The 27780-nt window shown below is 39.2% G+C and overlaps 1 protein-coding gene across 2 annotated transcripts; it reads left to right on the forward strand.

The window, feature by feature from the left end:
* The first annotated feature begins 1307 nt into the window (after positions 1-1307).
* Positions 1308-26289, forward strand: MCM3 (minichromosome maintenance complex component 3). Of its 2 annotated transcripts, none has more exons than XM_087716757.1 (17): positions 1308-1493; positions 3998-4110; positions 5727-5935; positions 7237-7394; positions 7712-7950; positions 8539-8647; positions 9058-9211; positions 9701-9832; positions 13225-13433; positions 15260-15434; positions 15640-15766; positions 16770-16920; positions 17403-17543; positions 18706-18809; positions 19585-19676; positions 22540-22612; positions 25546-26289. In XM_087716757.1, exons 1-17 carry the CDS (start codon positions 1410-1412, stop codon positions 25742-25744), a joined length of 2469 nt encoding a protein of 822 aa, XP_087572883.1. In that variant the 5' UTR covers positions 1308-1409; the 3' UTR covers positions 25745-26289. The 2 variants fall into 2 exon arrangements, with proteins under 2 accessions (XP_087572883.1, XP_013909441.2); XM_014053966.2 differs by having other exon boundaries at positions 7264-7394.
* Positions 26290-27780: the final 1491 nt, after the last annotated feature.

Consider the following 27780-nt stretch of genomic DNA (forward strand, 5'->3'; position numbering starts at 1 on the left):
CTCTCCCTAGTCTCACGTTCCTGTGCTGGAAAAAATGGATTCCCCTCCGGCCCCACCCAGGCCACCAGAGGTGCCCCTGACATGAGTGATGTCAAGCCACGTTCTCCCCCTGCCCCCGAGGTTGAACACAACCCTCAATGAAATTGTTGTAGGATAAGATATGGAGGCAGTTTAATAAGATCAGGAATGAGGTATTACAGAAAAAATGAAGTAATTTTTCCTTCCAATTAATATGGTTCTGATCTCCTCCATCCACCAGGTGGGTTTGACTCTGAAGAGCTGTCCATTGGCCTTTTCCCATACAAATTAAAATTTTAAACAGAAACGGGTGAAGAAATACTCCCCCTCCTGGAGAGGAACTGAATCTAATTTTAGAGAACTTGAAATATTGCTGATGATTTTACTTAGGGAGCTTGCTACAGTACAGAGAAATAAAGGTTATTTTTCCCCATCTTGTTCTCTTTTATTCAAAGACAAATTTGGGTTAAGAATTGTGAAATCTTGAACAAAGGGATTCAAAAATCCAAACAATCCCTAGATGGCAGCAAGCAATTTGGATTTTCTAAATTCCATTCCCAATATCTAGTGGGTATCCAATCTTTGCAGATCAGTTCTACTATTTAGATCAAGGGTTAATCACAATAAAAAACTCTGTCATACAAGTTGCAAATACCTCTCTTGATAATAGATTTTGTAATGAGTTTTGCAGCACTACTGAGCACCCGGAGGTGACTTTAAAATGCTTGAGAAAAGCTGAAATAAAAAAAAACTTATTAAAAGTGCAAACTTGTTTTTTGTAATTTCCCTGTTTGAATTACAATGTTGAAACTGTATTTTTATCATTATACCATAATATTTCATGAAACACACGCACACGAGTTTGAATTAAGATATAAACTACGCTTCCCATTGTACATATGGAAACAAAGTCACTCCCCCTTTTCTGGTCGACTCTACCATTGAAGAATAAACTTTCCTTCTCTAAAGAAAATATTGTATCTCTCGTATGATTTTTTTCAATTAAATTTAGGAGAGGGAACCATAGTTCCTTCCAAGTGAGACTTTAGTTTATAAATGGAAAATTCAAACCAAACCCCGAATAATTGAGCTTTAGACACTACAATTCCCACAATACATTTCGCCAAAATATACACGCACCGAGCTCACCCGCATAGCCTTCTCTTCATTGATTGGCGATTATTTAGGAACGTTCGCGCCAATGGAGTAAAATATGCGGGATTTTATTGGTCGCCAGATGCAATGACGATAAACGTCTGGGGCGGGGAGACGGCAGAGTCGCCGTTGCCGTTTGGCGGGAAAAAGGGGTCAGGTTTTCGCGCCAAGTAAAGTTGCCTGTTAGGCGTGGAAGCAAAAGCAATTCCCAGGGAGGAATTGATCTCGAGTCTGAGATGGCAGCGCCCGCGCCAACCACTTTGGATGATGCTGAATTGCGAGAAGCTCAGCGAGATTACCTGGATTTTTTGGATGACGAGGTGAGCAGAAATCGGAGAGCTTGTGGTTATCCCGCCGACAGTCTTGCTGCTAAGCGATAAAAATGCTTATTGGCAAGATCTTGTCGTGGGAGGAATGGAGCAATAATCATTCAGGAAAAGCACTTTTCTGCCAAATAATGGGTGGAGTCTACTACTTTGTGAGGAGTTAAAATGGGATTAGATTATTTTCTAATGGAGGTAAAGCCCGTTTTTCTGATGAAGTTGTATTACAGCATATGGAAGAAATAGCACTTCAACTGATGAGTTTCAGTCTGTTTCATTAAGAATATGGGAGTATAATTCCACAGCCCCAAATAATTTGCACAGGATGAAACAAGTAATGGTGTTTAGCTGCTTAATAATAGTTTAAACGCGTTGTTTTAATCCTCTTTCATGCAATTGTCTTCCATGGTAGGCCAGTCCCTTGGAAGGGAGCACTCAATAGAGGCTAACTTGATATAGGGTTACCTTTGGAATTCAGGACTTATATGAAATATTTGTGATGTAGGCTAACACTTAAATTTATCAATAAAATCATGAGGGACTGAACTTGATTGTAAATTTGTAAAATCTTGTTTTTGCTAGTCAGTTTTTAGCTAAAACTGCCCATGATTCTTTGCTATTCCCCATCCTAATTATAGAACTAATAGAAGTTGAAGTCCAAAACATTTGAAAAGTGCCCGCTCTCACCTGAATTAACATGATACACAAGATATACAACATATGTACAATATACAAAATAGACAACATATATACAATATACAAAATACACAACATATATACAATATACAAAATACACAACATATACAATATGACACAGAAGAGGAAAGGATAGGAATGTTATAAATTCCTTAAGACCAAAGCAACTTGAATTGCCATTTAAATTCATGTGGGACCCTAACTGTCTAGAACAGGGGTGTCAAACTTGTGTCGTCATGGTGGCATCATGTGATATATCACAACTTTTTCCCTTTCGCTAAACTAGGCAGTGTGTGACACATCCAGCCCACAGGTTTGACACCTCTGTCCTAGAATAATGGCAACTAGAAAGAAAAAAATAATTCCATCTCTTAAAAAAGAAAAAGATCTGGATAGGGATTACTGAAGTAATAGAATACAGGTAGTCCTTGATTTACGACCACAATTAAGCCCAACATTTCTGTTGCTAAGTGAAACATTTGTGAGTTTTGCTCCATTTTATGACATTTCCTGCCACAATTGTTAAGTGAATCATTTCAATTGTTAGGTAATAACATGGCTGTTAAGTAAATCTGCCTTCCCCATTAACTTTGCTTGTCAGAAGGACACAAAAGCTGTTCACATGACCACGGGGACATTGCAAAAGTCATAAATATGAATCAGTTGCCAACATCTGAATTTTGATCAAATGATCATGGGGATGCAATCACGATTGTAAGTGAAACATGGTTATTAGTCACTTTTTTCAGTGCCATTGTCACTAAGTGAATTGTAAGTCGAGGACCACCCGTATACCATCTTTTTATTTATTTATTTTGCATTAGATGAAGAGTTTTTTCTTTTCTCAGAGAGAATAAGTGAATATTCCCTGGTTAAGGGCCAAGAGAACTTCCAGCTGCACATGGCTTATTCAGTGCTTTTCTGGAAGTGGAAGTGGAATTATTTCTCTCCTCATTGTCCTAAGTAAATACAAGTTGAATCAGATGGGGAATAGCTGTTTTATCACCTATTGTTTCAGATCAGCAGAGAGTCCTAATTTTATTTAGAATTGTAAAGCTACCTTTAAAAATATAAAGAGTTGCTTAGTAATAGTGTTTCATTTTTTGGGTGAAATTGGGAAAATTGTGCACTTTTATTAGAAAGCTGAGCTTTGTGAAATGGGACATTTATTGCCAATAGCTTTTCAAGTTCACTTCTGTATGTTCCTTGTATTTTTTTGGAGATATCCTGAATTCCATTACCTTTCTTCCAGTGAATGCAAAGATAGTTTGCTATACACATTTTAAATTTTCTTTTTCTTTTTTTGTTTTGATTGGGTGACCAATCTTTGTAGAATAAGAGCAAAAGTATTTATCTAGAGGATGCATAGTGCTCTGAAACATGCAGGAATACAAATATAGCACCTGTTTCCATTCCATATAACAGCTGCATCTTTCCAAGGATTTGTGTGGCTGTTGTATGCAGCTGCTGTATAATGTTGAAAAAGTGGTTTAAGGAGTTGTAGACAGGTGCAATATAGTACATAGTCTTATTAAAGTGACTACAGAAAGAGAAAGTACTTAGTTTAATAAATTTGAGCATGATACAATTTCACTAAATAAGCTTGATGCAAAACTTTAAGCATCATGATAGTTATTCTCCATCTAGTTCAACTTGTATCACTGAGAATAATGAGAGGAAACACAATCCAGCTTCACTTAGAAAATATTGAATAAACCATGAGGAAGTGGAAGGCGTCTTGGCCACTTTCAGAATAAATGAATTAATATTGTTTAAACAGTTGTTCTTACCTTCCCTCCTTCCAGGAAGATCAGGGAATTTACCAGAGTAAAGTCCGGGACATGATTAATGACAATGGGCATCGTCTGATTGTGAATATCAATGACCTCCGCAGAAAGAATGAGAAAAGAGCCAGTCGGTAAGAATATGAATGTTAGCAAAATATTTGGTCTCCCCGCTCCCTCCAATTTGTCCAGAAAAGAAACCTTAGATAGCTTATGTATGTCTTCCAGTCCCTGTCTCATTTAGGAGTTTGTGGAGGCAACCATGTTTTGTGTTTGGAATCGCACTGGACCATTATTTTCTTTGTGAACCAAACAAGGAAAGTTCTCAATAATCATAGTCTGGAAACAAAACCTATCTTTCTCTTCTGGTAATTAGGGTGTAATTGAATGTCTACACAGCACAGGTGTCGATCACGCCATATAATGTATTGAGACTTTTTTCCATTTGCGAAGCGGCGGTTGATGTGGCTTGCACGTGATGCATCTGGCCCACGGAGTGCCAGTTTGACACCCCTGCACTAAAGAATGTTTTTCTGAGTTGTGCCTTTTATTCTGATTCTAAGACAATGGCTGACCCAGCCCTTGCTAAATATTCCTGATCTTGTTAAATATTTCTTGTTAAATATTACTGATGAACTTTATGTAATCTATAAGACTAAGTCATCTCAAGACAAAATTCTGCTATTTAAAGGCAGTTTTATTGCATGAAGGTTATCATCATTGGAAGGAATGACTATTTGCAAGGTAATTTTGCTTACACATGAAGATTATTGAATGCTTTTACCATGTTTCAGGTCTCATTTGTAATGTTACATTTTTAGTCAGGGACTTGGAGAAATGAAATTTTGATTTAAAGACTCTCCTGGAGATTTTAGCTTTTATAAATAAGGCAGAAAAATAGTCCGTAATACAGTCACTGTGAAATATTTAAATGTTGAAGCTAGATCATTTGGATTATGTTAACGAATTGGGAAATTTAATCTGCTTCTGTGACGGCAAAATAAAATGGTGAAGTTTGTCTCGTGGTGAATTTGACTCATAAGGACTAGTCACCTAGGACTTTTTTGGTTTCTCAGTATGTAAAATACTGCCAGAGAATTTGCTGGAACGTCAGTCCATGTACTAACCAGGCCAACTCAGAGGTTTTTGAATACAAATAAATTTGGGCAGTTGCTGTAATCAGACTTTTCTAATTCCCCAATTTCGCTCATGTGCATAGAATAATAAAGGGCATTAAAAGAGCATCCATAACTCCTTATTTCTATTCTTGGAATGTTGTCAACAATTGTAATATTATTGTTATATGTTAATCCATCTTTGCATTAATCTATACATTCCTTTTGTTATACAATAAGGCACATGTTATAATCCAAATGTTCTACAGTACTGGTCTTATTGAAAATAACAATTCTCAGTGACAATCAAAACTGTGTAAATTTCTAACTTTGTAAAATTCGTATTTTTATGGCTAGACTTTCTGATGCTTGTCATTGAGGAAGTGAGGGCCTAATTCCTGATCTTTAACTATGACTCAGGGTGATAGTTCTAGGTAAATGCAGTATGGGAAAATTTAAAGGTGATTAGCATATTTAAAGATTAGCGATGCAATCTTTATTTTGAAAGGAACACTGGGAATTAACAACATTGTTAATTCTTGATAGGGTTGTTTTTTTAATGAGAATTGTTTTCATGTTACGATATAGTCTTATTCTGACAGGACTATTAAAACTCTTTTTCATCTTTCCTGCAGTTTGCTGAACAGTGCCTTTGAGGAGTTGCTGGCTTTCCAGCGTGCCTTGAAAGACTTTGTGGCTTCTGTAGATGCTACATATTCAAAGCAATATGAAGATTTTTATATTGCGTTAGAAGGCAGCTTTGGATCTAAACATGTGACACCTCGGACATTGACATCCCAGTTTCTCAGCTGTATTGTCTGTGTGGAGGGTATTGTTACAAAATGTGAGTAAGCAGTCTATGCACTAAAAGCTGTTCAAAGCAGCTTTTGATTCCAAATGGGTGGAATATGATTGGTGAATTATTCTGTTTAAAAAGCAGTAAATCCTCCAGTTTTACAAATCTTTGGGGTGGGGGTGGGGAATGAACATGGTGATACTTGCTTTCCGCTAACAATATATTATCCAATATACTCCATGAATACAAGCTTTCTCTCCAGGGTTTTGTAACAGTGAAATAGACACTTAAGTAAGACTTGTTCCAGTAAAGCTAATCATTATACATTCAGGATTAGCATGTCATTGAGAATATTATTCAAAAGAATCATTTGGAAGTACTTGTGATAAATATTTTTGCATTTTCCGAAGTCTTTGAATAGATTGCAATGCATTTAAAAAAGACTCTCAGCTGTTATATTTAAAATGATAGTCTAAGACCAGTGTTGGCAACCCATGGCTCCACAGCCGCATACAGCTCTTTCATCCCTCTGTTGCCCTGTTGTGGCAGAGAGATGAAAGAGCTGTCGCCCTGTCGCAGCAGTGGCGATGGATGGAGCCTTAGTGTGGGAACAAAGTGCCCTGCACTTCCCGAAACAACATTCTGCTTTCAGCGCTGTGCATTTGCTGTTGCTGCCTCCATGGCCTGCCCGCTGCCCTCACAGCACCTTTCATAATGGGGGAGACCAGGTCTCCTTCTGGAGCCCATCTGACACGGAGTATCATTGTCGGCTCACTCTGGCCTCCCAGATGTCAGTTGCTTTTCCTGCATGGCCACCGGTGTTGTGATGCCCCGCCTCTCCACTAAACAGCTGGCCTTCAGCTGGTCAGCTTTCTGCTCCTGGGCTCATCAGCCTCTGGATGTCAGATTCCCACCAGCCAGCACTAGTTCAGGGGTTCCTTTCCTGCCCCCAGGGGGAGAGAGGGAAGAGAGGGGAGAAAGAGAGAGAGGAGGGAAGAGAGTGATAGAGGGGGGGAAGAGGGAAAGGGCGGGAGAGAGAAGAGACAGAGAGACAGTCATGTGACTGGGTGGGAGGGAGTGACATCAAATTGGCCACATCCACCCAGGTTTTGTGGCTCTCGGTGTTTTCTGTGGGAAACACATCCAAATGGCTCTTCGAGTGTTTAAAGTTGCAGACCCTTGGTCTAGGAATATATTAAAACAAATCTAATGGGATTGAGTGTGCAATTGATGTGAAAAGACCTGGTATGTTACATCAATATAAATATGCAATGTTTTGCAATCTAGCATGGAAACATCTGAAGGGAGTGTTCAGGCTGAGGTTGGTTAGCCCTTTTCTTTATTTCCAGATGCTTTTTGTTTCTATCCCCATGTAGGCTCTTTGGTGCGCCCAAAAGTTGTTCGAAGTGTGCATTACTGCCCTGCTACCAAGAAAACCATTGAGCGGCGGTACACAGATTTGACTTCCCTGGAAGCTTTTCCATCTTCTGCTGTTTATCCCACCAAGGTGAGTTGTGTGGATTCAGAAACCTTTCAAAGCTCCTAGAAGAGTTGTGACTCTATTATGAAAGAATTCTAAATGTTATTAGAAGGATCTAGACATGATATAGTTAAATATTCTTCAACACCAAATTTGGTGCTCAGTATTTAATGTTATGTACCACTTTAGAATATAAATAATGCTGCTGGGACAGCATGTATTCAGAGTTCAAGTAATCTGGGTAGCATATTTATATGGGGAATATAAATTCAAATCCCTTATTTTCAGCAAGTAAACAAAAAAACTTTTAAAAACTAATAAAAAATCAAAGTACATTCTTGTAGGATGAAGAAAACAATCCTCTCGAAACAGAATTTGGCCTGTCAACTTACAAAGATCATCAAACCATCACAATCCAGGAGATGCCAGAGAAAGCACCAGCTGGACAACTTCCTCGCTCCGTAGACATCATTTTAGATGATGACTTGGTAGACAAAGTAAAGCCAGGAGACCGAGTACAAATCATTGGAACTTTCCGTTGTCTGCCAAGCAAGAAGGGTGGCTACACTTCAGGGACATTTCGGTTAGTAGTATAAGCTGCTTTATTGGCTTTTGGTTGATGTACCAGGCCTTGAGACCCATGTTGCATCAAACTCTCCTACAATACTTTTGCTTTTGTTTTGTGGTTCTTCTAAAAATTTGGCTTTTTAGAATCTGTTTTTCCAGCAACTTTCAAGCCTTGTATTCAGGAAAATAATTTGATCTGTCAGGGAACATGCCATATACATATTGTAAAATAATTAATGCTAAAGAAATATAGCAATTATTAGAATGTAGTGGAAGCTATGTTCCCGAGGCATTTTCTTTCATTCTAAACTGAGCTTAAAAATTAAAAAATGTGCTTGGAAGATTATTATTTTTTAAATATTTGCCTTAGCTTTTGACACAGCTATAGGGTCTTCATGTTGGACTGTCTGCTCAACATCAGAATCTGTCAGAGGTTCCTCCCACAATTGTTACTCTTGAAATTCAATGCAGTAGAAGTCTTAAATTAATCTGGTATTTGTATAGCTAATAACATATTACGGGTATTACTGCTCCTATGAAGCTGCAGGGAAATGTTTAAACATAAAAAGAAAAAGAGTGATTGTCTTGATTTCTTTCTTTCCAGGACCATCCTGATTGCTTGCCAAGTAAAGCAAATGAGCAAGGAAGTCCAGCCTGAATATTCATCTAGAGATGTTAGCAAGATTAAAAAATTTAGCAAACAGCACTCAAAGGTAAACTGGATGCTGGCATTTAAAGTACAAATATGATTAATTTAAAAGAACTTGGAAATTCTGTTCTTTTAATGTTAGGGTTCTTTTTTCCATTGGCCCTTTAAAAAATTTATGCCCCTCAAGTAGTTTACATATTTTAGCAAGATGACCTGTGTGTGATGCTAAACAGTGAGAGGAATATGGCCTCCCATATATAAGTTTCAGTGATATAGAAAACTGTTAAGAAATGAATTTGGTCTTTCTACCGCAAGCTCACATTTTTGTGATAGCATGTAATATTTTAATTTTTAATGAAGCAATACTTGTTACAAAGTAATAGGGTAATCACCCGTTTCTTTGTACTGTTTTTTTACTTTAGTCCTATGTGGACATTCTGATTTAATATTGTCCCATTTGTTTCCTGCATCTAGGATGTTTTTGAACAGCTTTCAAAATCTTTGGCTCCCAGCATTCACGGGCATGAGTACATCAAGAAGGCAATTCTGTGTATGCTCCTGGGAGGAGTTGAAAAAGTGTTGGAGAATGGAAGCCGACTCCGAGGAGACATCAATATCCTACTGATTGGTATGTAATGGAGGCCTTGTATTTGGAATGTTCCAGAAACACCGATCATATCCTATAATAGGAGAGTATAGCTGGCATTTATGTAGAATTTGAGGGACTTGGATATGTCTAATCTATCAAAGAAGAGGATTTGGTGGGGGGGATATAACTGTCTTCCAGTACTTGAGGGGCTGTCACAAAAAAGAGGGGATTGGCTTATTCTCTAAGTCACCAGAGGGTAGGACAAGAAGTAATGGTTGGAAGTTTGTCAAAGAGAGATGTAACCTAGAAGTAAGGAGAAATTTTCTGACAATGAACAATTAAGCAATGGAATAAATTGCCTCCTGTGGTTGTGGTTGCTCCATCACTAGAGGCTTCCAGCAATAGACAAGACAACCATTTGACTGGCATGGTATAAGAATCCTGTCTTTAGCAGAGGGCTGGGCTAAAAGATCATTTCTAGCTCTATGATTCTATGTTCTAAACAGCCTATATCTCTTGTATTTTCAGGTGACCCTTCTGTTGCAAAGTCTCAGTTGTTACGTTATGTGTTATGTACCGCTCCCCGAGCAATTCCCACTACTGGCAGGGGTTCTTCTGGAGTAGGCTTGACTGCTGCTGTTACAACAGATCAGGAAACTGGTGAGAACTTAGAAGCAAATGATATGCAAAGGTCACAGGTGATACAGTCATGGGAAAAAGCAGTTTCACTGCAGCCAAGAGGACTGATTGATTGATTCAATTTATACCTACGATTGATGAGTTGCTTTCTGTCTATTTTGAAAATTTGAATACAGTGAACACAGAGCTTGAGGTATAAGTAAAACAGTGGCCTAGTGATGCAGTATTATGCTAACAAATTAAATTTCTAGCTAGAGTGAATTGGGCTAAATTTGAAATGGACAGGCAAGACAATTCCCTCTTATTATTTGTCATTTGGACTGCTGTTGGTATGGTGAGTAGAATATTATTTAGCATAAAGGGGTGAAGATATCAAATCCTTCATAATTACATATAATGCATATTATAGATTAAATAGCTAAAAATCCTATCATGCTTTGGACTGTAAAATAAGTAGAGTCAATCCCAGTTAGGAATTGAATAGGAAAGTACCAGAAACTCCAGGACTTATGTCAGATTGGAAAATAAAATTCACCCCAGTGGGCAGCAATAACAACCTGCCTTCATTTTGTTGCAGCATCATGATCAGCGACTATCATGTTTTTTAGCTCTAATTGTGTGATAGTCCAAGACCTTGCTATAATACCTGAAACTTTGCTAGAATTGGTTAATCTCACATTAAGATTTAAAAGAAGCAAGATATTTTCTTTAAAAAAATATTTTTTTAAAATTAGATGATTTTACTTTGAAAAGATTATGGGTACTATTTTGAGAAGTAATTGTACAGGGGTGGGTGGATGTTGTTAACATTGGAGTTTATTATCGTGTTTCCCTGAAAATAAGACAGGGTCTTATTTTCTTTTTACCCACAAAATATGGCTTGGGCCTTATCAGGGAAGGGCTTATTGTTTTGCAGTTGCCGGGCGGCTACTCTCTTGCGAGTGGGCTCCCAAAGAGCCGGGCACAGCCTCAGGGGCGAACGGTTGTGTTGCGCTGCCACAGCAGCTATAAAGCAACCACGCTCACAAGCAGCCACCCAGCAAACCCCCTTTCCAGCTGGGCACAGCGCCATTCACTGACCTAGGGGTATCACCAAGCCACATGAGCGCCTATTCGTCGCTGACCTGCTCTTGTGGCTTTGCATCTTTGAAATGCCAGTGAATGGCGCTCTGCACGGCTGGACAGAGGGGTTGTGTGAGCGCTGTCCCACTCCCATGTCTGCCTGCAGAGCCAGAGCACCTCCGTTGCCACCACCACCATCCCAGCATGGCTTTTTGGGCGGTTTCCAAACCAGCAGTGGCCACTCTGGGCATACGCTCTATGGTTGTACATTCTGGGAGTACGCTCAGCCGGCCCACAACCATAGAGCGTACTTCCAGAGCATACAACCATAGAGCATACGCCCAGAGCAGCCACTGCTGGAAGATTCACTTTGGAAGTTGCCGAAAAAGCCATGCTGGGATGGTGGCAGCGGCGGAGGTGTTCTGGCTCTGCAGGCAGAGCTGAGCCAGGGCATCGTGAGGCTGGGAGGTGCGGGAGCGGACAAGGCACTCATGCAACCCCCCTCCAGCCATGCAGAGCGCCATTCACTGGCATTTTGAAGGCACCAAGCGGCGGGAGCTGGGTAGCGGCAAACAGGCACTCATGTGGCTTGGCGATACCCCTAGGTCAGTGAATGGCGCTGACTTATATTTTTGCCCACCAGAAAAATGTGGCATGGCCTTATTATCAGGACATGTCATATTTTGGGGAAAACACGGTACCTTGGCTTTTCTGTAGGAGATGGGATAATTTTACTATTTCTTTCAGAGAATGGAGAAGTAGTAGAAATGTGCTTATGTAAGAGCAGTCCACCATGCAACTTGTAGGAACTACCACCACATGCGGCAGGGGAGTCCAACAAGGTGATCCTCTGTCTCTGCTCCCTTTTACTATGGTCGTTGAAGAGATTGTTAAAGTTCCACTACCCAACATTGGATATGATTTTGATGGCCATCGGATAACAGCATAGCCTCTGCCGATGAACTAGCAGAGAAGTGCACCAGGCTCTAAGAAAACGTACTTCTGTCTGGAGTTCTCCGTAAAGCCGGTGTGGCCCTTAATGCCAAGAAGTCTATTGGTCTTCCCATCATTCAAGATGGGAAGCATAAGTGCATGGCCCTTTTACCAACCACCATTCGCCATGTTGGCCTCCAATTTAACTGAAAAGGCCAAGTAATCCCCAAGCATACTGGCAAATTGGATTATCTACTCCAAGAGCTTTCGCAGGCACCTCTTAAGCTACAATTGCGACATACTTAGTGCCTAAATTTATGCATGAGGTCATACCTGGGTCACGTGCATAGGAATACGCTGAAAAAAACTGGACTGTTTGATCTATGTAGGGGTGAGATATTGGCTGTGGCTGCCCATCAAAGATGAAGGCCCAAGGGTGCCTTCTTCACCTCAATCCTGCTGCTTCAGGTGACCCGGCTTGAAAAGATTGCATCACATCCCACCATACTGTTTCATACTATAGCACCAAGATGTTTTCGACTCGTAGAGGCGCCTGATGAATCAGCCATGCAGAGGCAATGCTACAGTGGTAACAACTAAAGCTGAGGTGTGAGAGGAGTGGAAGATTGTGCTCTCGAATTCAATTGATGGTCAAGAGCTGAGTGCCCCGAATATCGATGTGGCCAGCCATGAATGGATATTATACCCCTCCCAAGTGTTTCCCTGTTCCTATATTAAGGGTATCCAATTGAGGTGCAGCTTATTCCTCAAAGGAGCCTGCCGGATCCCTGAGATGATTAATCATGTCCTGCAAGTTTGTGAGGTGACACATGATGAGGATATGCATGTCATAATCACATCTTTTGCGTAAACAAGGCATCCATCCATGTGTCAAACCAATAATCCTATCCGGCACTTCATTCGTAAAAGTGCAGTGAGCCAATTATAGATCATGGAAGTCTCCATGGTCATCAGTTACCAAATGAGTGAGACTTGGGACATCAAGGTCTCAAAGTACGAATAGCCTGATGACATTGACATCTAATGCTTCCCCCCCCCCCCTTCGTATCAGTGCAACATCTTCCCATAATCATCTGAAATTGGGGATTGTTCTACGAACCATCAGGCATGGGACTTAGGACCTTGGGCTTGAGCTGCAGAGACATTATGGTTTTATATCTCCTCACTCAAGTGCTCAGTCAAGTGCTACAACCTCTATATGCGTGGAACTGGGGAAGACTGAAACTGGAAACCAGTGGACACGTGATTTATGACCCGCCACAAGGGCCTTGCCCCTCTAAAAATACATGTAACATAGCTTGAGATCTTTAATAGTCCAATCCTGGCTTAGAAACGCATGAGAGAACTTTGTTTAATCTTTATATACTTTCTCTCCCTCCTTGTTTCCCTATCCTTAGGAGAACGTTGTCTGGAAGCTGGTGCCATGGTCTTGGCTGACCGTGGAGTGGTGTGCATTGATGAATTTGATAAGATGTCTGATATTGATCGTACTGCTATCCATGAAGTGATGGAGCAAGGCCGTGTTACTATTGCCAAAGCAGGCATTCAGGCGCAGCTCAATGCTCGTTGCAGTGTATTAGCTGCTGCAAATCCAGTCTATGGAAGGGTAAGCATGGAAAAGATTTTGTTTAGATAAGCTAAGTGGCAACTTTCTGCTTTTATATTTTAAGTTGATATCATATTGGTTTAGTTGCTTACTAAACCAATAGTTCCAATAGGCCACAGTTCTGAAACTGAGGATATTTTTAAAGCCTGAATGATTTTTTCAACTGATTATGTTTCCATGCATGCTTTTGTGGAACACAGCAATATTTCATTGAATTCTCTAGAGTTAGTTCATATGTTACTACTGTGTTTCCCCAAAAATATGACATGTCTTGATAATAAGGCCATGCCACATTTTTCTGGTGGGCAAAAATATAAACCCTCCCCCACAAATAAGCCTCCTGGACAACCCTCCACCTCTGGTTAGGTAGAGCGCCGCTCACCAACCTAGCGGTATCCCGAAGGTGCCAAGCCGCGGAAATCGGGGGGGGGGGAAGGTGATCGCCTTGCTTGGTGCCTTCGGGATACCACTAGGTTGGTGAGAGGCACTGTGCCCAGCTGAAGAGGGGGGTTGCCAGGCGGTTGCTCTCTTGCGAGCGGGCTCCCAAATAGCCAGGCACAGCAGCCACCCAGCAAACCCCCTTTCCAGCCAGGCACAGCACCATTCATTGAGCTAGGGTATCGCCAAGACGCATAAGTGCCCGTTCGTTGCCGCCCGGCTCTCGCATCTTGGTGCCTTTGAAATGCCAGTGAATAGCGCTCTGCACGGCTGGAAAAGGGGGTTGCGTGAGCAGCTGTTCCGCTCCCACTCGCACACCTCCCAGCTCACGTTGCCTTGGCCTAGCTCTCCCTGCAGAGCCAGGGCACCTCCACTGCTGCCGCCGCCATCCCAGCATGGCTTTTTCGGCAGCTTCCAAATTGAGTCTTCCAGCAGTGGCTGCTCTGAGTGTACACTCTATAGTTGTGGGCTGGCTGTCGGCAGAGCGTACAACCATAGAGCATACACCCAGAGTGGCCCCTGCCGGTAGACTCAGTTTGGAAGCTGCTGAAAAAGCCATGCTGGGATGGTGGCAGTGGAGGTGCCCTGGCTCTTCAGGGAGAGCTGGGCCAGGGCATCATGAGGCTGGGAGGCGTGCGAGTGGGAGCGGAACAGCCGCTCGCACAACCCCCTTCTCCAGCCACGTAGAGCACCATTTACTGGCATTTCAAAGGCGCCAAGACGCGAGAGCCGGGCATTGGTGAACAGGTGCTCACGCGGCTTGGCAATACCCTTAGGTCAGTGAATGGCGCTTGCTCGGCTGGAAAGGGGGTTTGCTGGGCGGTTGCTCATGAGCATGGTTGCCTCATGGCTGTTGTGTTGCGTCACCTCTGAGGCTGTGCCTGGCTCTTTGGGAGCCCGCTAGCAAGAAAGCAGCCGCCTGGCAACCCCAAAACAATAAACCCTCCCCTGATAATAAGGCCCAAGCCATATTTTATGGGTAAAAAGAAAATAAGACTCTGTCTTATTTTCGGAGAAACACAGTATTTCCTTGCATTTGGTAATCCAGATATATGAAGATTGGCATCCTATTAGAATATTGTCTGCCCTTTTTCAATGCTGTATTCCATTGGGGTAGTTGTTTTTTGCTTATTACATACTGCATTGTTATTGAATGTTTCTCAGCTGCATAGTTTCATAAATGTACTTCATCTGTGTAATAAAACAAAGTCTATTTGTGGTTACATTAAAAACCCAACTGAAAAAAGATAAACTGCACAGCATGTATAGCATATACAAAAATCACTTCTTGTGTAGCATGTAGAAGGAAGACAGAGAAAATAAAATTTTGAATTATGTGACTCCTTTGCTAGTTTTGACTTTTTTAACATTACCCTGCATCTTTGCAGTATGACCAATACAAAACTCCCATGGAGAATATCGGCCTTCAGGATTCTTTGCTGTCCCGATTTGATTTGCTCTTCATTGTTTTGGATCAAATGGATCCAGAACAAGATCGGGAAATCTCAGACCATGTCTTGCGAATGCATCGTTATAGAGCAGCTGATGAACAGGATGGAGATGGTGAGTTCCTTGGCTTCCTTGAAAACTGCCAACTGCGTCAAACATATTCTCTATGATCTTTGATGAAACTTTTCTGGCTTGTTTAAAAGTGACAAAATTCTGATTATTTTATATCTTGCAATGGACAAAGTGTTGTTTAATGTACTGATTAAATTGATATATTCTAGATAACTCTCCGAGGAAACATTTTCCCTTACTTTTCTAGCCATGCCTTTAGGCAATGCAGTAGAATTACTAGCAACTGATGACCCTTCCTTTACCGAGGAGGAAGATCAGGAGCTACAAGTGTATGAAAGGCATGATGACCTACTGCATGGACCTCGGAGGCGGAAGTAAGTATTTCGTTCACTCACTATCTTATCAAATAGTGCATACACAGGAAGAAGAGAGATTTCATGGGAATGAAAGTTCACAGTTTCTTTCCTAACGCAATCCCAGGGTCAACTGCTCGGGAACAGAGCGCAGCTGCATCCCCAGGAGACGCTTCTAAAAACATCTCTGATTTAAATTTGAGGGGACTAACTATGGGAGGCACCTTTTGGGAGGAAAAACTTATACTTGGGATTTTGGCACGTGAATTTCACTTCTGGCTTCTCACTACTGTATTTCATTTGGGTTCTAGTAAACTATACCTTTCTCAACCCGATGGTATAAAGGATAGTTCTTACCAGAGTGGATATGATTTAAATCAAGTCGATTTGAGTCTTGATTTAAATCAACTTGATTTAAATCATAATTTTTAAACAGCAACTGTTATCTCTGTCCCGCAGCAGCTCCTCCTCTGACCCGTTGTTGACTCACCGGCAGTCCCAATATTGCAGAATATATAAGCTCATGCTACATAACTAAGCTCCATTTCATTTCAATTATTAATGTATCTTAAATAGAAAACTGTCTTTAGATAGATTTTTACTCCAAAAGCATTTTATTAAATTGGATAAAAATAAAAAAACTGATTTAGATTTTTTAAAATCCATTTTTTTTTAAAAAAAAAATTAAAAATCAATTTTTATCCAACCTGGTTCTTACTTAGAGGACCAAGCTGAGGCAGGTCTGACAGATTCTGAGTTCAGGAATTGCTTTATAGTTGCTTCCTATATTTCCACTGTCAGGGTATTAAGACTAGTATCAAGTAGCATAATTCTCTTAATGGATAGTCAACCTGTTGGTTTCAAATCCGTCTTTATCTCTGCTTCTCGGTATCTACCCACAGCAAACTGTTTCATTTTAACTACAAATCAGTGATTCCCAGCCAAGAATCCCCAAAGGTGGCAGTTAGACTCCTGTTATCCTCTAATAAATGGAAGTTTATGGATTTTGTTTGATCAAACTCAGAGAGAAGATCGTAAGCATGGAGTTCATGAGGAAGTACATTCATTTTGCCAAGATGTTGAAGCCAGTTTTGACTGAGGAAGCAGCAGCCCTCATAGCCCAGGAATATTCTTCCCTTCGCAGTCAGGAGCAGATTAGCTCTGACAATGCCAGGGTGAGTCACGAATCAAGCTCTATTTTTTTGCAATGTGTACTGCTTTGAGAATCATAATTCAGTCTAAAAAACTTTATCTTAATGTCCAATTAAATTTTGATTGGAAATCCCCTTCTGTATGGAATAAGGGATGCAGAAATGCTACAAATTTTATTATCTCTGTATAATTTTCATTATCTGTGTACACTGTACACAAGGCTCATAAAATAGGCCATCTAGCATGGTGTAAAGTGCTAGGCCAGAATATTTGGGGGGGTGCTCCCCATTTTTATACACATCAATCTCATTGAATTCCAATCTAATCTAATACCTGCATGAATTGTAAGTCTGTAGTCCATGAATAGGATCGAATCTTAAAGAACTATTGTACTGCACCAAACATGCTCACATCTGTACATGCACACAACACTTTGAATGTTGATCATCTCAATTATCATCGTTTCATCCTCAAAAACATTAAGACTTTTACTTGCTCTTTTTAGACTTCCCCTATTACAGCCCGAACTCTAGAGACATTGATCCGGCTCTCAACTGCACACGCTAAAGCCAGGATGAGTAAAATAATTGAGAAGCAGGATGCTAAAGCTGCTGTAGAGTTGGTACAATTTGCTTATTTCAAAAAAGTAAGTAGACAAAGAGTTATAAGAAAAAGTTGGGCTGACCCCAAATAGTGGTTGGTTTGCATATTTGAATGTAGAAGTGTCTTCAGTACAGGTAGTCCTCTACTTACAACTACAATTGAGCCCAAAATTTATGTTATTAAGTGAGATATTGGTTAAGTGAGTTTTTTCCCATTTTAAGAACTTTCTTGTCATAGTTGTTAAGTGAATTACTGCAGTTGATAAGTTAGTAACCTGGTTGTTAAGTGAATCTGGCTTCCCCATTGACTTTCCTTGTCGAAAGTTCACAAAAGGGGATCACATGACCCCAGGGCACAGCAATGGTCATAAATATGAGCCAGTTGCCAAGCATCTGAATTTTGATCACGTAACCATGGAGATGCTACAAAAATGGTAACTGAACTATGGCCATGAGTCACATTTCTTGTAACTTTGAACTAAATAAACTTGTATGTCAAGGATTACCTGTATTAATCGATGTTACTGATACCATTACTTGCCATGTGTAATACCTCAATTTATATCATGATGAGTAGATAAAATTAACCAAAGCCAGAGGATATGAGCAGAAGAGATGGCATGAACTGTCCCACTTGAGCATGTACAGGAATCTGCCTCACTTTATTTGGATGTCAATATAGGTCATTGGTTTCATTTTCAGTCATTGCCAGCAGCTGAGACTTGTAGAGTCTGTAGAAGTTATACTTATCACGAATGACGAATTACTTTGGTGTCTCGGAAGTGCTTATGAAAGAGATGGAGATTGTACTGTAGACAGCCTTGTGACATGATTACAGAGTGTGTGAATGGTCATCTGGTTTTGATCCAAATTTACAATTCACTTTCATCAGCAACATTCTGAGACTTGCTGAAGAGGAGATTATGATACTTCTCTAGTACTTGTTTCAGATTTTTCTTTGTAGCTTTAATCCTCTCGTAGGAGATGCCGTGTATTTATGGCAGTTAGGTCTGTTGAAACTAAAATATTGGATGGTTTTATTTCTTTTGAGGCTGAAAATAATACTTAAAACTATTAGGGATTTCCATCCTTGGAGGAAGAAACATTTGGCTCTTGTCTTCCTCTATGGAACTCAGATCACCCTACGCTTCTGAGCAGCCACTGATTGGCCCAGATATGAACTCTTTGGTTTTTCTGCTTTCAAAGGTTCTGGAAAAAGAAAAGAAGCGGAAAAAGCAGACTGAAGAGGACACAGAAGAAGAAACAGATGGTGAAATGTCCCAAGAAAGGGAAGAAAGACAAAAAAAGAGGTAGACAAGAAAAGTGTTATAGAGGAATTTAAAAAACAAAATTTTAAAATAAATCCTTAATTTAAAAAAATCCTTGATCCTGTAGATATGGCAAACAGACTTTTAGGGTTGATATGGAATTGAATAATCTGCCTTTTTCATCAGCCTGTTCAGATGGTATTAACTTGGGTTGTTTCCCTGAAGCTGCATATTTCTAACCTTGGAATCTGGTTATGCTTTTGAGACCTGTTGTGTCTTGCATATACTGACCTGTTTGGGTTTGCATACTAACACCAAATACTGTTGAACTATGTGGTGCTTGAGAGTCCTAAGATCAGTAGCTATTTCCTGTTACCAAAACAGATGTTGAGACTTCATTTCCTCTTTATTAATGGATGGCATTATCGGTAATTGTTGTTCAGAATGGCCTCTTTAGAAGAAATAGTGTGCATTTTCATCAGCCCCAAATAATAATATTTGGCCAGCAGAAAAGCTTTAAAATTTTGGATTTTCTCCTAGATGTTGGAGCAATACAATAGATGAACACATCAGGCAGACAAGACTGTATGATTAGTGAGCCCTGGTGTCATATTGTTGATACATTGGCTTCTGGATTTACCTTGTGTTGATAATTGCCTGGTTCTCAACTACCATCTTTTGGTAGAGTTTTAAATTTGGTGTATATTGTGTTGAGTTGCAATTATCCAAGTTAAATGGCTATGTAAATCTTCTAAATGAATATATGTTGAAAATCATTAATTAAAAAGCTTACTATTAACTTGATGTCCTTCTACAGAAGGAAGACAGATTCCAGCCAGCAATCACCCACAGAAGGAGAAAGACATGATCCTTATGACTTCAGTGACACAGAAGCAGAAATGCCAGAAAGTAAGTCATTTCTTTTAGACTGATAAATGAATAGATTCAGGCAAACTAAGTCTGTTCTGCTATGAATTTTAAAGTGCAGTTAATCCTTCTGGAGTTTGGAAAGGATTTGTTTATATCTGTCTTCATCAGTTTGATCGCGTCTTTCAGATAGATTTGCTGTTTTTTATTCTTTTGGATTTTTTAATGTTTGTAGTTTTTAACCAATATAGGTAGTCCTTTTTAAACAACCACACTTTTGACTGGCAACTTGGTCATTAAGTGAAGGATTGCTAAGGGAAATCACCTGTGCTTACAATCTTACTTTAGTTGTCCTTTGCTTTACAGACCTGAAAATACCATTAATGTGAGGATTGATCCCAGAGTTACTTTTTCAACACTATTATTATTGTGAATAGTTGCTAAACAAACCGATCACTAAATGAGAGGACTATTTGTATCTTATTTCATGATATCTATCCAGCTTGTTCTTTACCAGCCTTACTTTTTAATATCTCCAATCCTTCCTACAATAACTGATTTTTTTCCATAAGGAATTTCAATGCATGACATCCTCAAGTTGAAATAGTTTTAGCATGGCAATTATGGAATCCAATGATATATATGACTTGATGCAGTCTAACTTACTCATTCATTATTATTATTGTCCAGGATACATGTAGTAGCTATACATAGGGTTAGGGTAGCTATATAATGTCATACTATCTTCATATCTTGTGAGACAGCCTTTATTGCTGCCTTTCCCAAGAGGTTTCATAGATTCTGAAAGATTGGGATATCCATGGAAGCAATGGTGAACTAAGGTCAGTTTTAACAGAGCCAATGACAGTAGCAAAACAAGGAGCTGCAAATGGATTGGCACCTAGAAATTCCTCTCTGGATAAATGTGGGGAGGGGAGACTTGGGATTGCCAATATCACTCCATATAGATGTCCTCCATGGCAAGACTGGCAGATTTAATGCTTGGGGAGTCAAGAGAATCAGATCTGCCCAAGTTGTAGTTCAGGGCCTTCAAATGACATTGGGTTCATCGGCTTCCTCTCTTAATTACTTCTATAAATGGCTTGTTAACTGTTCTGGGATATTAAGATCCTTCAGAATGACAAGTTTAATCACAGTGGGTTATCCAAATGTGGTGGAATAGAGAAAAACATGGTAAAAGTAGACTTTGAAGGCTGGACAGTAGAGGCAACAAGAAAGAACTAAATGCTATAATTAAAGGAAAAGAGAACCACTAATGCAGAATGAAGAAAAATATTTTAACTGGAAGAATTCAAGAATATTTGGCAACAGTGCACTTAGAAATTTCTCTTAAGATTATCTGCTAATATAAAAATGAATTTGAATGAGAAGACATTAGATTGTTTTGGATATGGATTTAAAAATGACAAGATATAAGAATGAAAAAGTTGTTACACGCTACTTACAAATGAAACCAACTGATGGTTTAATAACTAAAAGTGATACACAAATAATAAATCAGAAGAGTGACTTGGACAACTTTCTTATCTTGAAATTGCAAAAGAGACTTGTCAAACTAATGAAGGAATTCCTAAGAAAAGAAGAGAAAATGTAAAGAAATAACTTTTCTAGAACTTTATTTAAGGAGAATAAGCTCGAAGATTTTTAAAAGGAAAGAATGTGAAGTCAGTTTATTTGATCAAAGTTTAAATATTTATGATGTTTTTTCTAGTAGCTCTCAACAGGTTTTTCTTGACTAGAACTGAATGTTGAGCTTTAAAGATTTTTTTGAAGATAAGATAATGGGAAGAAGAGTTTTGTTCTATTTTTAGAGACAGTGATAAGGTATGGAGTTGAAAGTAAAGATATATTGTTAAACTTGTAAGGTTGTTTGAGAGGAGACAGAAAAAAATTGAATATGTGGGACATTATTTGAAGGGATTCACTTTAAAAAAAATTAGTATGTTGCTCTTTTTGGTGTTTAATGTATTTTTGACTTAAGCTTGAATCATGAGGTTTTAAAGATTTGTTTATAGATAAGAGAAAATATAGGATTTTTGTTTTAGTTTTTGAGAAAATGATAAATTACTGTATTAAAAAGAAAAGGAAATGAAACTGATTTTATCTGATTGTGGTTAAAATTTACTTCTGTAAATCTTAAGAGAGCTTAAGAGAGCTTTGCTGATTAAGATTGAGTGAATGACGAGGTTTTATGAGACATGAGGTACAGAAAGAAGGGATCTTTGGCTGAAATAGTAGAGAAGGTATTAGTTACTGAAAGTGTACTTGATGTGGGGCAGAAGTCAAAAGTTTGATAAACTTTTGATTGTAAAGATTTTTTTTTCTGAAGCAGAGGAGGAAAAAGTGCTGCTCATCAAAACAAAAAGAAATAATCATCCTCATTTCTGAAGAAATTCTTTTATCTGTGATCAGTGGATCTTATTCTAAGGAAAATTGGAATTGAACTGCTCTCAAGTGCACGTAGCCTATGAGCATATTAAAGATTAATTAGCTATAAGGAAATGGTCCTGGCAACCTTAAAAATGGCAAACCCAATACATGATTATTTTAGCTCTTTAGCAACTTTACTAGGTGTATGTTGGGGCTATTTTTTGTTTTCTGGGTAAAAATAAACTGAACATGACATTAAATTGATTTGTTTAACAATATAATTAAATGGAATAATATAGAATTTGTGCAGTTCTCGAAGATATATAACAATGGATAGGCTCGTGTTTCATGTAAGCTGCAAATGAGTAAGTTCAGTAAGTGGAATTCCACTTTAGCAATAAATTAATAATCTTGTTTTAATATCTTCCCCAGTAGACCATGGTGTCTGCTTCTTTTACAGAAAGTTATGCCAATTGGTAACTAATTTCATTTTCCTGTTTTTATATTTTTTTAGTTCAGGCACACCCCTCCAAGGTTCCTGAAAAATCAAGCACTGATGAGATTACATCAAAGTTGTCTGAGTCCAGGTAGGAAGCATGCAAAGACTCTTACATGATAAGTGTAAAATGAAATGTGATTTGGGGATCTGAAATAGTGATATGCAAAACATACTTAATCCAAACAGATTATTTTTGACCTTGAAAAACACAATTTCAAATTCAAAATAATCATTCTGATCAAGTTCAAAAGAGGTTCACAAATCATTCAAAAAATATTCAACATCGGACAATCCTGTTTCTGTACATGACAGCCAGGGCATCCACATGTAGCTAACTCCTTCCTATCCTTGTTATTTGCCAGGGAATCAGGCAGCCTAGACACCCGAAGGGATGGAAATTGGCAGCACTGAATGTTAGATCTCTCTACTTCAGTTATTATCTCCCATCTCCCTCCCCAAAGAATGTATGCTAACTTGCACTCCACTGACCATTGAGGAGATTTAGTGCCTCTGAGCCAGGCCTCCCTCCCTCACACCCATTCTGCCCACTAATGGTCAATTAGAAAGAGGAGTAAAGTGGGAAGTCCTGTGCTGAGAGTCTGATGGATCCACTGATGATCTTAAATGAATGCAATATAATCTTCCTAAAGCTATTTGTGGGCTGTTAGCTTTGAACAAATTCCAAATTCAAGGCAAGCACCTTTCATAACTGTTACCACCAGTGATAAATGTTACCATAAATTTATCACAAAATCAGGAGAGGGAGAGAGGAGAGAGAGAGACCAGATTAAGGCAGCTATTGAAGGAAATAGCGTGTTTGGCTCAGTTGTGGAATGGACTGATCTTCGGGAATCCAGTGATGTGCATTGATGCTGCCCAGAGTCACATTGTTTGAGACACATGCTCTAGCTGGAGCATTAATGATACATAGTGCATAGCAGATCTCAAGATGCGCAGTACAATGTGACTGAGGAAAAGGCAAATGCTGACAGAAGTGCAGTTACCAAATCTGGGGAAACACTTGGACGTTTTATTAAAAGACAAGCTTTACTGAACTCCAGCTCACTTTATTAGATGCCACCATGGAGTGGCTACCCTAAACTGAGATGATTGTCCTACAAATCCTAAAAACTAATTTTGAGGAGAAATGGAAGGATTGGTGAATGTTTAGCCTTGATTAGTGGAGAATGTGATTACCGTATTTTCACCCATATAACCCGCGGGTTATATGCGGTTTTTACATGCACAGCGCCCCCCTGCGGGTTATATGCGTGGGCGGGGTATACGGAAAATATTTTACACGATCGGAGGCTTACACGATCGGAGGCTTGCTTCTTTCTCCGTTTCTTCCCCCACCCCGATCTCAGCTGTTTCCTTCTCCTTCGTTCCTTTCCTCTTCCCCAGCGTGCGCAGGCTTCTTTCTCCGTTTCTTCCCCCACCCCGATCTCAGCTGTTTCCTTCTCCTTCGTTCCTTTCCTCTTCCCCAGCGTGCACAGGCTTCTTTCTCCGTTTCTTCCCCCACCCCGATCTCAGCTGTTTCCTTCTCCTCCGTTCCTTTCCTCTTCCCCAGCGTGCGCAGGCTTCTTTCTCCGTTTCTTCCCCCACCCCGATCTCAGCTGTTTCCTTCTCCTTCGTTCCTTTCCTCTTCCCCAGCGTGCGCAGGCTTCTTTCTCCGTTTCTTCCCCCACCCCGATCTCAGCTGTTTCCCTTCTCTTTTACTCGTCGCGGGTTATATGCGTGGGCGGGTTATATGCGTGGGCGGGGTATACGGGAAATATTTTACACGATCCGGAAAACCCGCGGGTTATATGCGTGTGCGGGTTATTTGCGTGGGCGGGTTATATGGGTGAAAATACGGTACACTCTTCATATATCCAAAAGGATGTGAAAGAGAAAGTCAAGACTTTGTTCTTGTGTACAAGATCTATAATAATGCATTTAAGTTACAAGAGGGTAGATTCTAAATGAATTGTAAAAAAAAAAACACCTTATCAAAAAGGTTGTTCTTTTATTATCTGGGGTGGCTTAGTTTACCATGTTTCCCTTAAAATAAGACATGGTCTTATTTTCTTTTGACCCCTGAAAATAAGCACTTTGTCTTATTTCCGGGGAGGTCTTATTTATTTTTGAGGTGCAGGAGGCGGCAAGCGTGGTCACCTCATGACTGCTGCTGTGCTGCAATATTTTCGGGGAGGGCTTATTTGGGAGGGGGCTTAATTTTAGCACATGCGCTCAAAAGCCTGATTGGGCTTATTATCTGGGGAGGTCTTATTTTCAGGGAAACTGTATATTTCTGAATAAAACGAGTTTATATTCATAATAGATCTTTTCAACTTGTATACAACAATCTCAATTTATGGCATTTACAAATCATGAGATGTTACATGAAATATTTAAGATAAGCTTTCAATCAAAATATAAAATTCTACACTGTAGAATAGAAAGACTACAGCTTTCTATTTGTCTTTATAGATAAAAACAGTGTATTGTGTTTCAAATGTAATGTTTTTGGTATTCATGTGACTATACAGAAGTCAGCAAAGAGGCACTATTAAGGACTGCAAACTAGAAGGGAATTTGGAATATATGGTATGCAGAATCTTATATGCAACCCTCTAAAGCACGGGTGTCCAACTCGCTGTCACGTTGCCGTCATGTGACATTCCACAACATTTTTCCATTCGTGGAACTAGTGGGTGTGGCCTGCACATGATGCATCTGGCCTGTGGGCCGCCAGTTTGATACCCCTGCTCTAAAGCATATCTTCTGTGACTGCAGCTATCTTTCATACAGCAGTAGAAAAGATGCAGTTGCTTTAAAGAGTTGCAGGCAGGTGGTAAAATTGTATCTCTCTCTGTACTCCAAAGCTGACTTGAAATTGAAATGATTGTACTGATTAATCCCCTGGCCTTTTCTCCCTGTCCTGTTCATTCCCTTTCATTGCTTTTTGCTCTCATTCACTCACTGTAGTAGCAGGGTTTTCCTTCAAAGCATCCTTACTTTGTTTTTTTACTCACATAGGCTTAAAACATTCAAGGCAGCGCTCCTGGAAGTATTCAGAGTTGCCCATGCACAGTCTGTGAATCTGAAGAGCCTGCTAGAATCCATAAACCAGGACAACCCAACTCCTTTTTCATCAACTGAAGTCAAAGCAGCGTTGGAACAGATGCAAGAAGATAACCAGATCATGATGTCTGATGACATAATTTTTCTGATCTAGAAGAACTCTTAGAGAGGAGAAGGACTTCCCCTTAAGTGCCTGGGGTGGATGGAACCTCTTTCCAGCAGCATCAGTAGTTTGTCCAGAAATCTTGGCTTAGCTGATTTCTCCATACCAAATTCAAACTTCTCGGAACTAAAGTATGAGGTGTGGGGATAAAGTCTTGACAGTTTTGTTATTTTCCTACTTCAGTTTTTTTTTATAATTCAAAGTGCTTTGGCTCCACCTGCTTGCCAGATACATTCAAGCTCCCCTAATTAAAAAAAATATCTGCATTGTATAGAGCAGCTTTCTTTATTGTTTAAGCACATATTCTGATATGTGGTTCCCAAAATCTCCAGATGGCTGAGAAATTTGGGAAATCCTGTCTGCATTTGGAAAGCTCCCAGGTCAGGGAAATAGCTACCACTGTACAGTAATGCTTTTCTAAACATTCAGCCTTGTCACATCATTTTACCAATTAATTTATAATGCTCCTTTCATTTTCTGATACAGAGTTTTATAAATTCCAGTGTGGTAATAAAAATGTATTTGCAAAGATAAAATTAGTTGAGTGCTCACATGTATTGTACTTCCTCTTATACTACCTTGAACTATATTTTTTAAATTTTAGGTAAATGTTTTTGATGGATTGTATAATATAAAAATAACTTTTCTATCAGAAAGAGCTTTTATCTGTTGGGGAAAATAGCACCAGCATTCTTAAAGTGGGCCTGTTCTTAATGAGCATTTAGTTTACTGTTGAATCACCATGTCTCCAAAGGCAAGCAGGAGAAGCTAGCTGGAATGCAAAGTAGCACTGATAAGGGGCAAATAGGAAAGCAATAGGCTGAGTCTTTCTGCCTCAGTTTTTTTTTTCATGCACAAAAGCATAATGTATAGAATTAGAGAACATTTCTGCAAACATCAAAAACCCCTGTGTTTTTTATGATATCAAGATTGTAAAAAGCTTTGCTTTTTAATGTTTACATTGCACGTTATGATACAGAATAAAACTGAGCCCATTTCAAAACAAGTGGCTTGATCTTACATCAGATTATATATGGAGCAGTTCCAATGCTTATCTGAAATTTAGTTTCAGTGACCTTAAATATTAAAAATAAGGATGTATGGTACTATCCTTTTATAAATCACATTTCAAAAATAAAATTGATTGAAATATCTTCTAGTTTTTTTTCCACCTGAGAGTACAATATCAATCTCAATTTAAAACCTTTAAATATGTGTGCATGGATCTAAGTCTTTCAAAGTGGTTCCATTTGAGACACTGGCTGAAAGAACATGATGAGCTTGATGTTTAAAAAAGCTGTAAAATGATGGATCAGCAGAGAAAAGGGGACATTTCTGAGTAAGTTCTGTTTTGTTACATATTACCAGTTTAAATTTCAATCTCTTTCAGATCTTCAAACAATATCTTAAAAGACCATATTTTTTATAATATAAATTATATAAATAATTTTATATAATTAAATACATGGATTTGCATAAGTATGTTGTGAAACATGCATTGTTTATGGCAGTTTTTATACATCATGTTTTCAACCATTAAATATTCCAGCAGCCTACTTTGAATTTCTAGATAATTTTTTACTCAGGACTTGACTAAGCAAAACACAAAACAAAACGTGTTTTCAGTTAGAGATCAGCTAGTTCTCTGAAGACTAACATGTAAAATGTAAATTCATATAAGAAATTAGGAGTGGTGCATTTGATATTTATTTATTGCATACATTTAAATAATGTTATTGACACAAATTATTTTTTTATGCTTGCACAAGATTATTGGCTTTGCCCTCCAGTATATCTATCCTGGAAACTAGAGCTGTACAAAAGTTTTGAATTCAGACTATTTTGCATGCCACTGAATTATTTTGATGAATCTGAATTAATTCTAATCTGCTGCCTTCAGTTTGGCAGGAGAAGCAAATAGCTCAGACTCTAGTTTTGGCCTCCCTAATTATCTTCTCTGATTCACCTTCAGATAACATTACTTTGCAAATTGTGATTTGAGATAATCTTATGCAGGAGTTTTACTG

Source organism: Thamnophis sirtalis, unplaced genomic scaffold (assembly GCF_051295495.1).
Source record: "Thamnophis sirtalis isolate CommonGarterSnake01/CBP01778 unplaced genomic scaffold, rThaSir2_p1.2 scaffold_5, whole genome shotgun sequence".
Taxonomy (NCBI): Eukaryota; Metazoa; Chordata; class Lepidosauria; order Squamata; family Natricidae; genus Thamnophis; species Thamnophis sirtalis.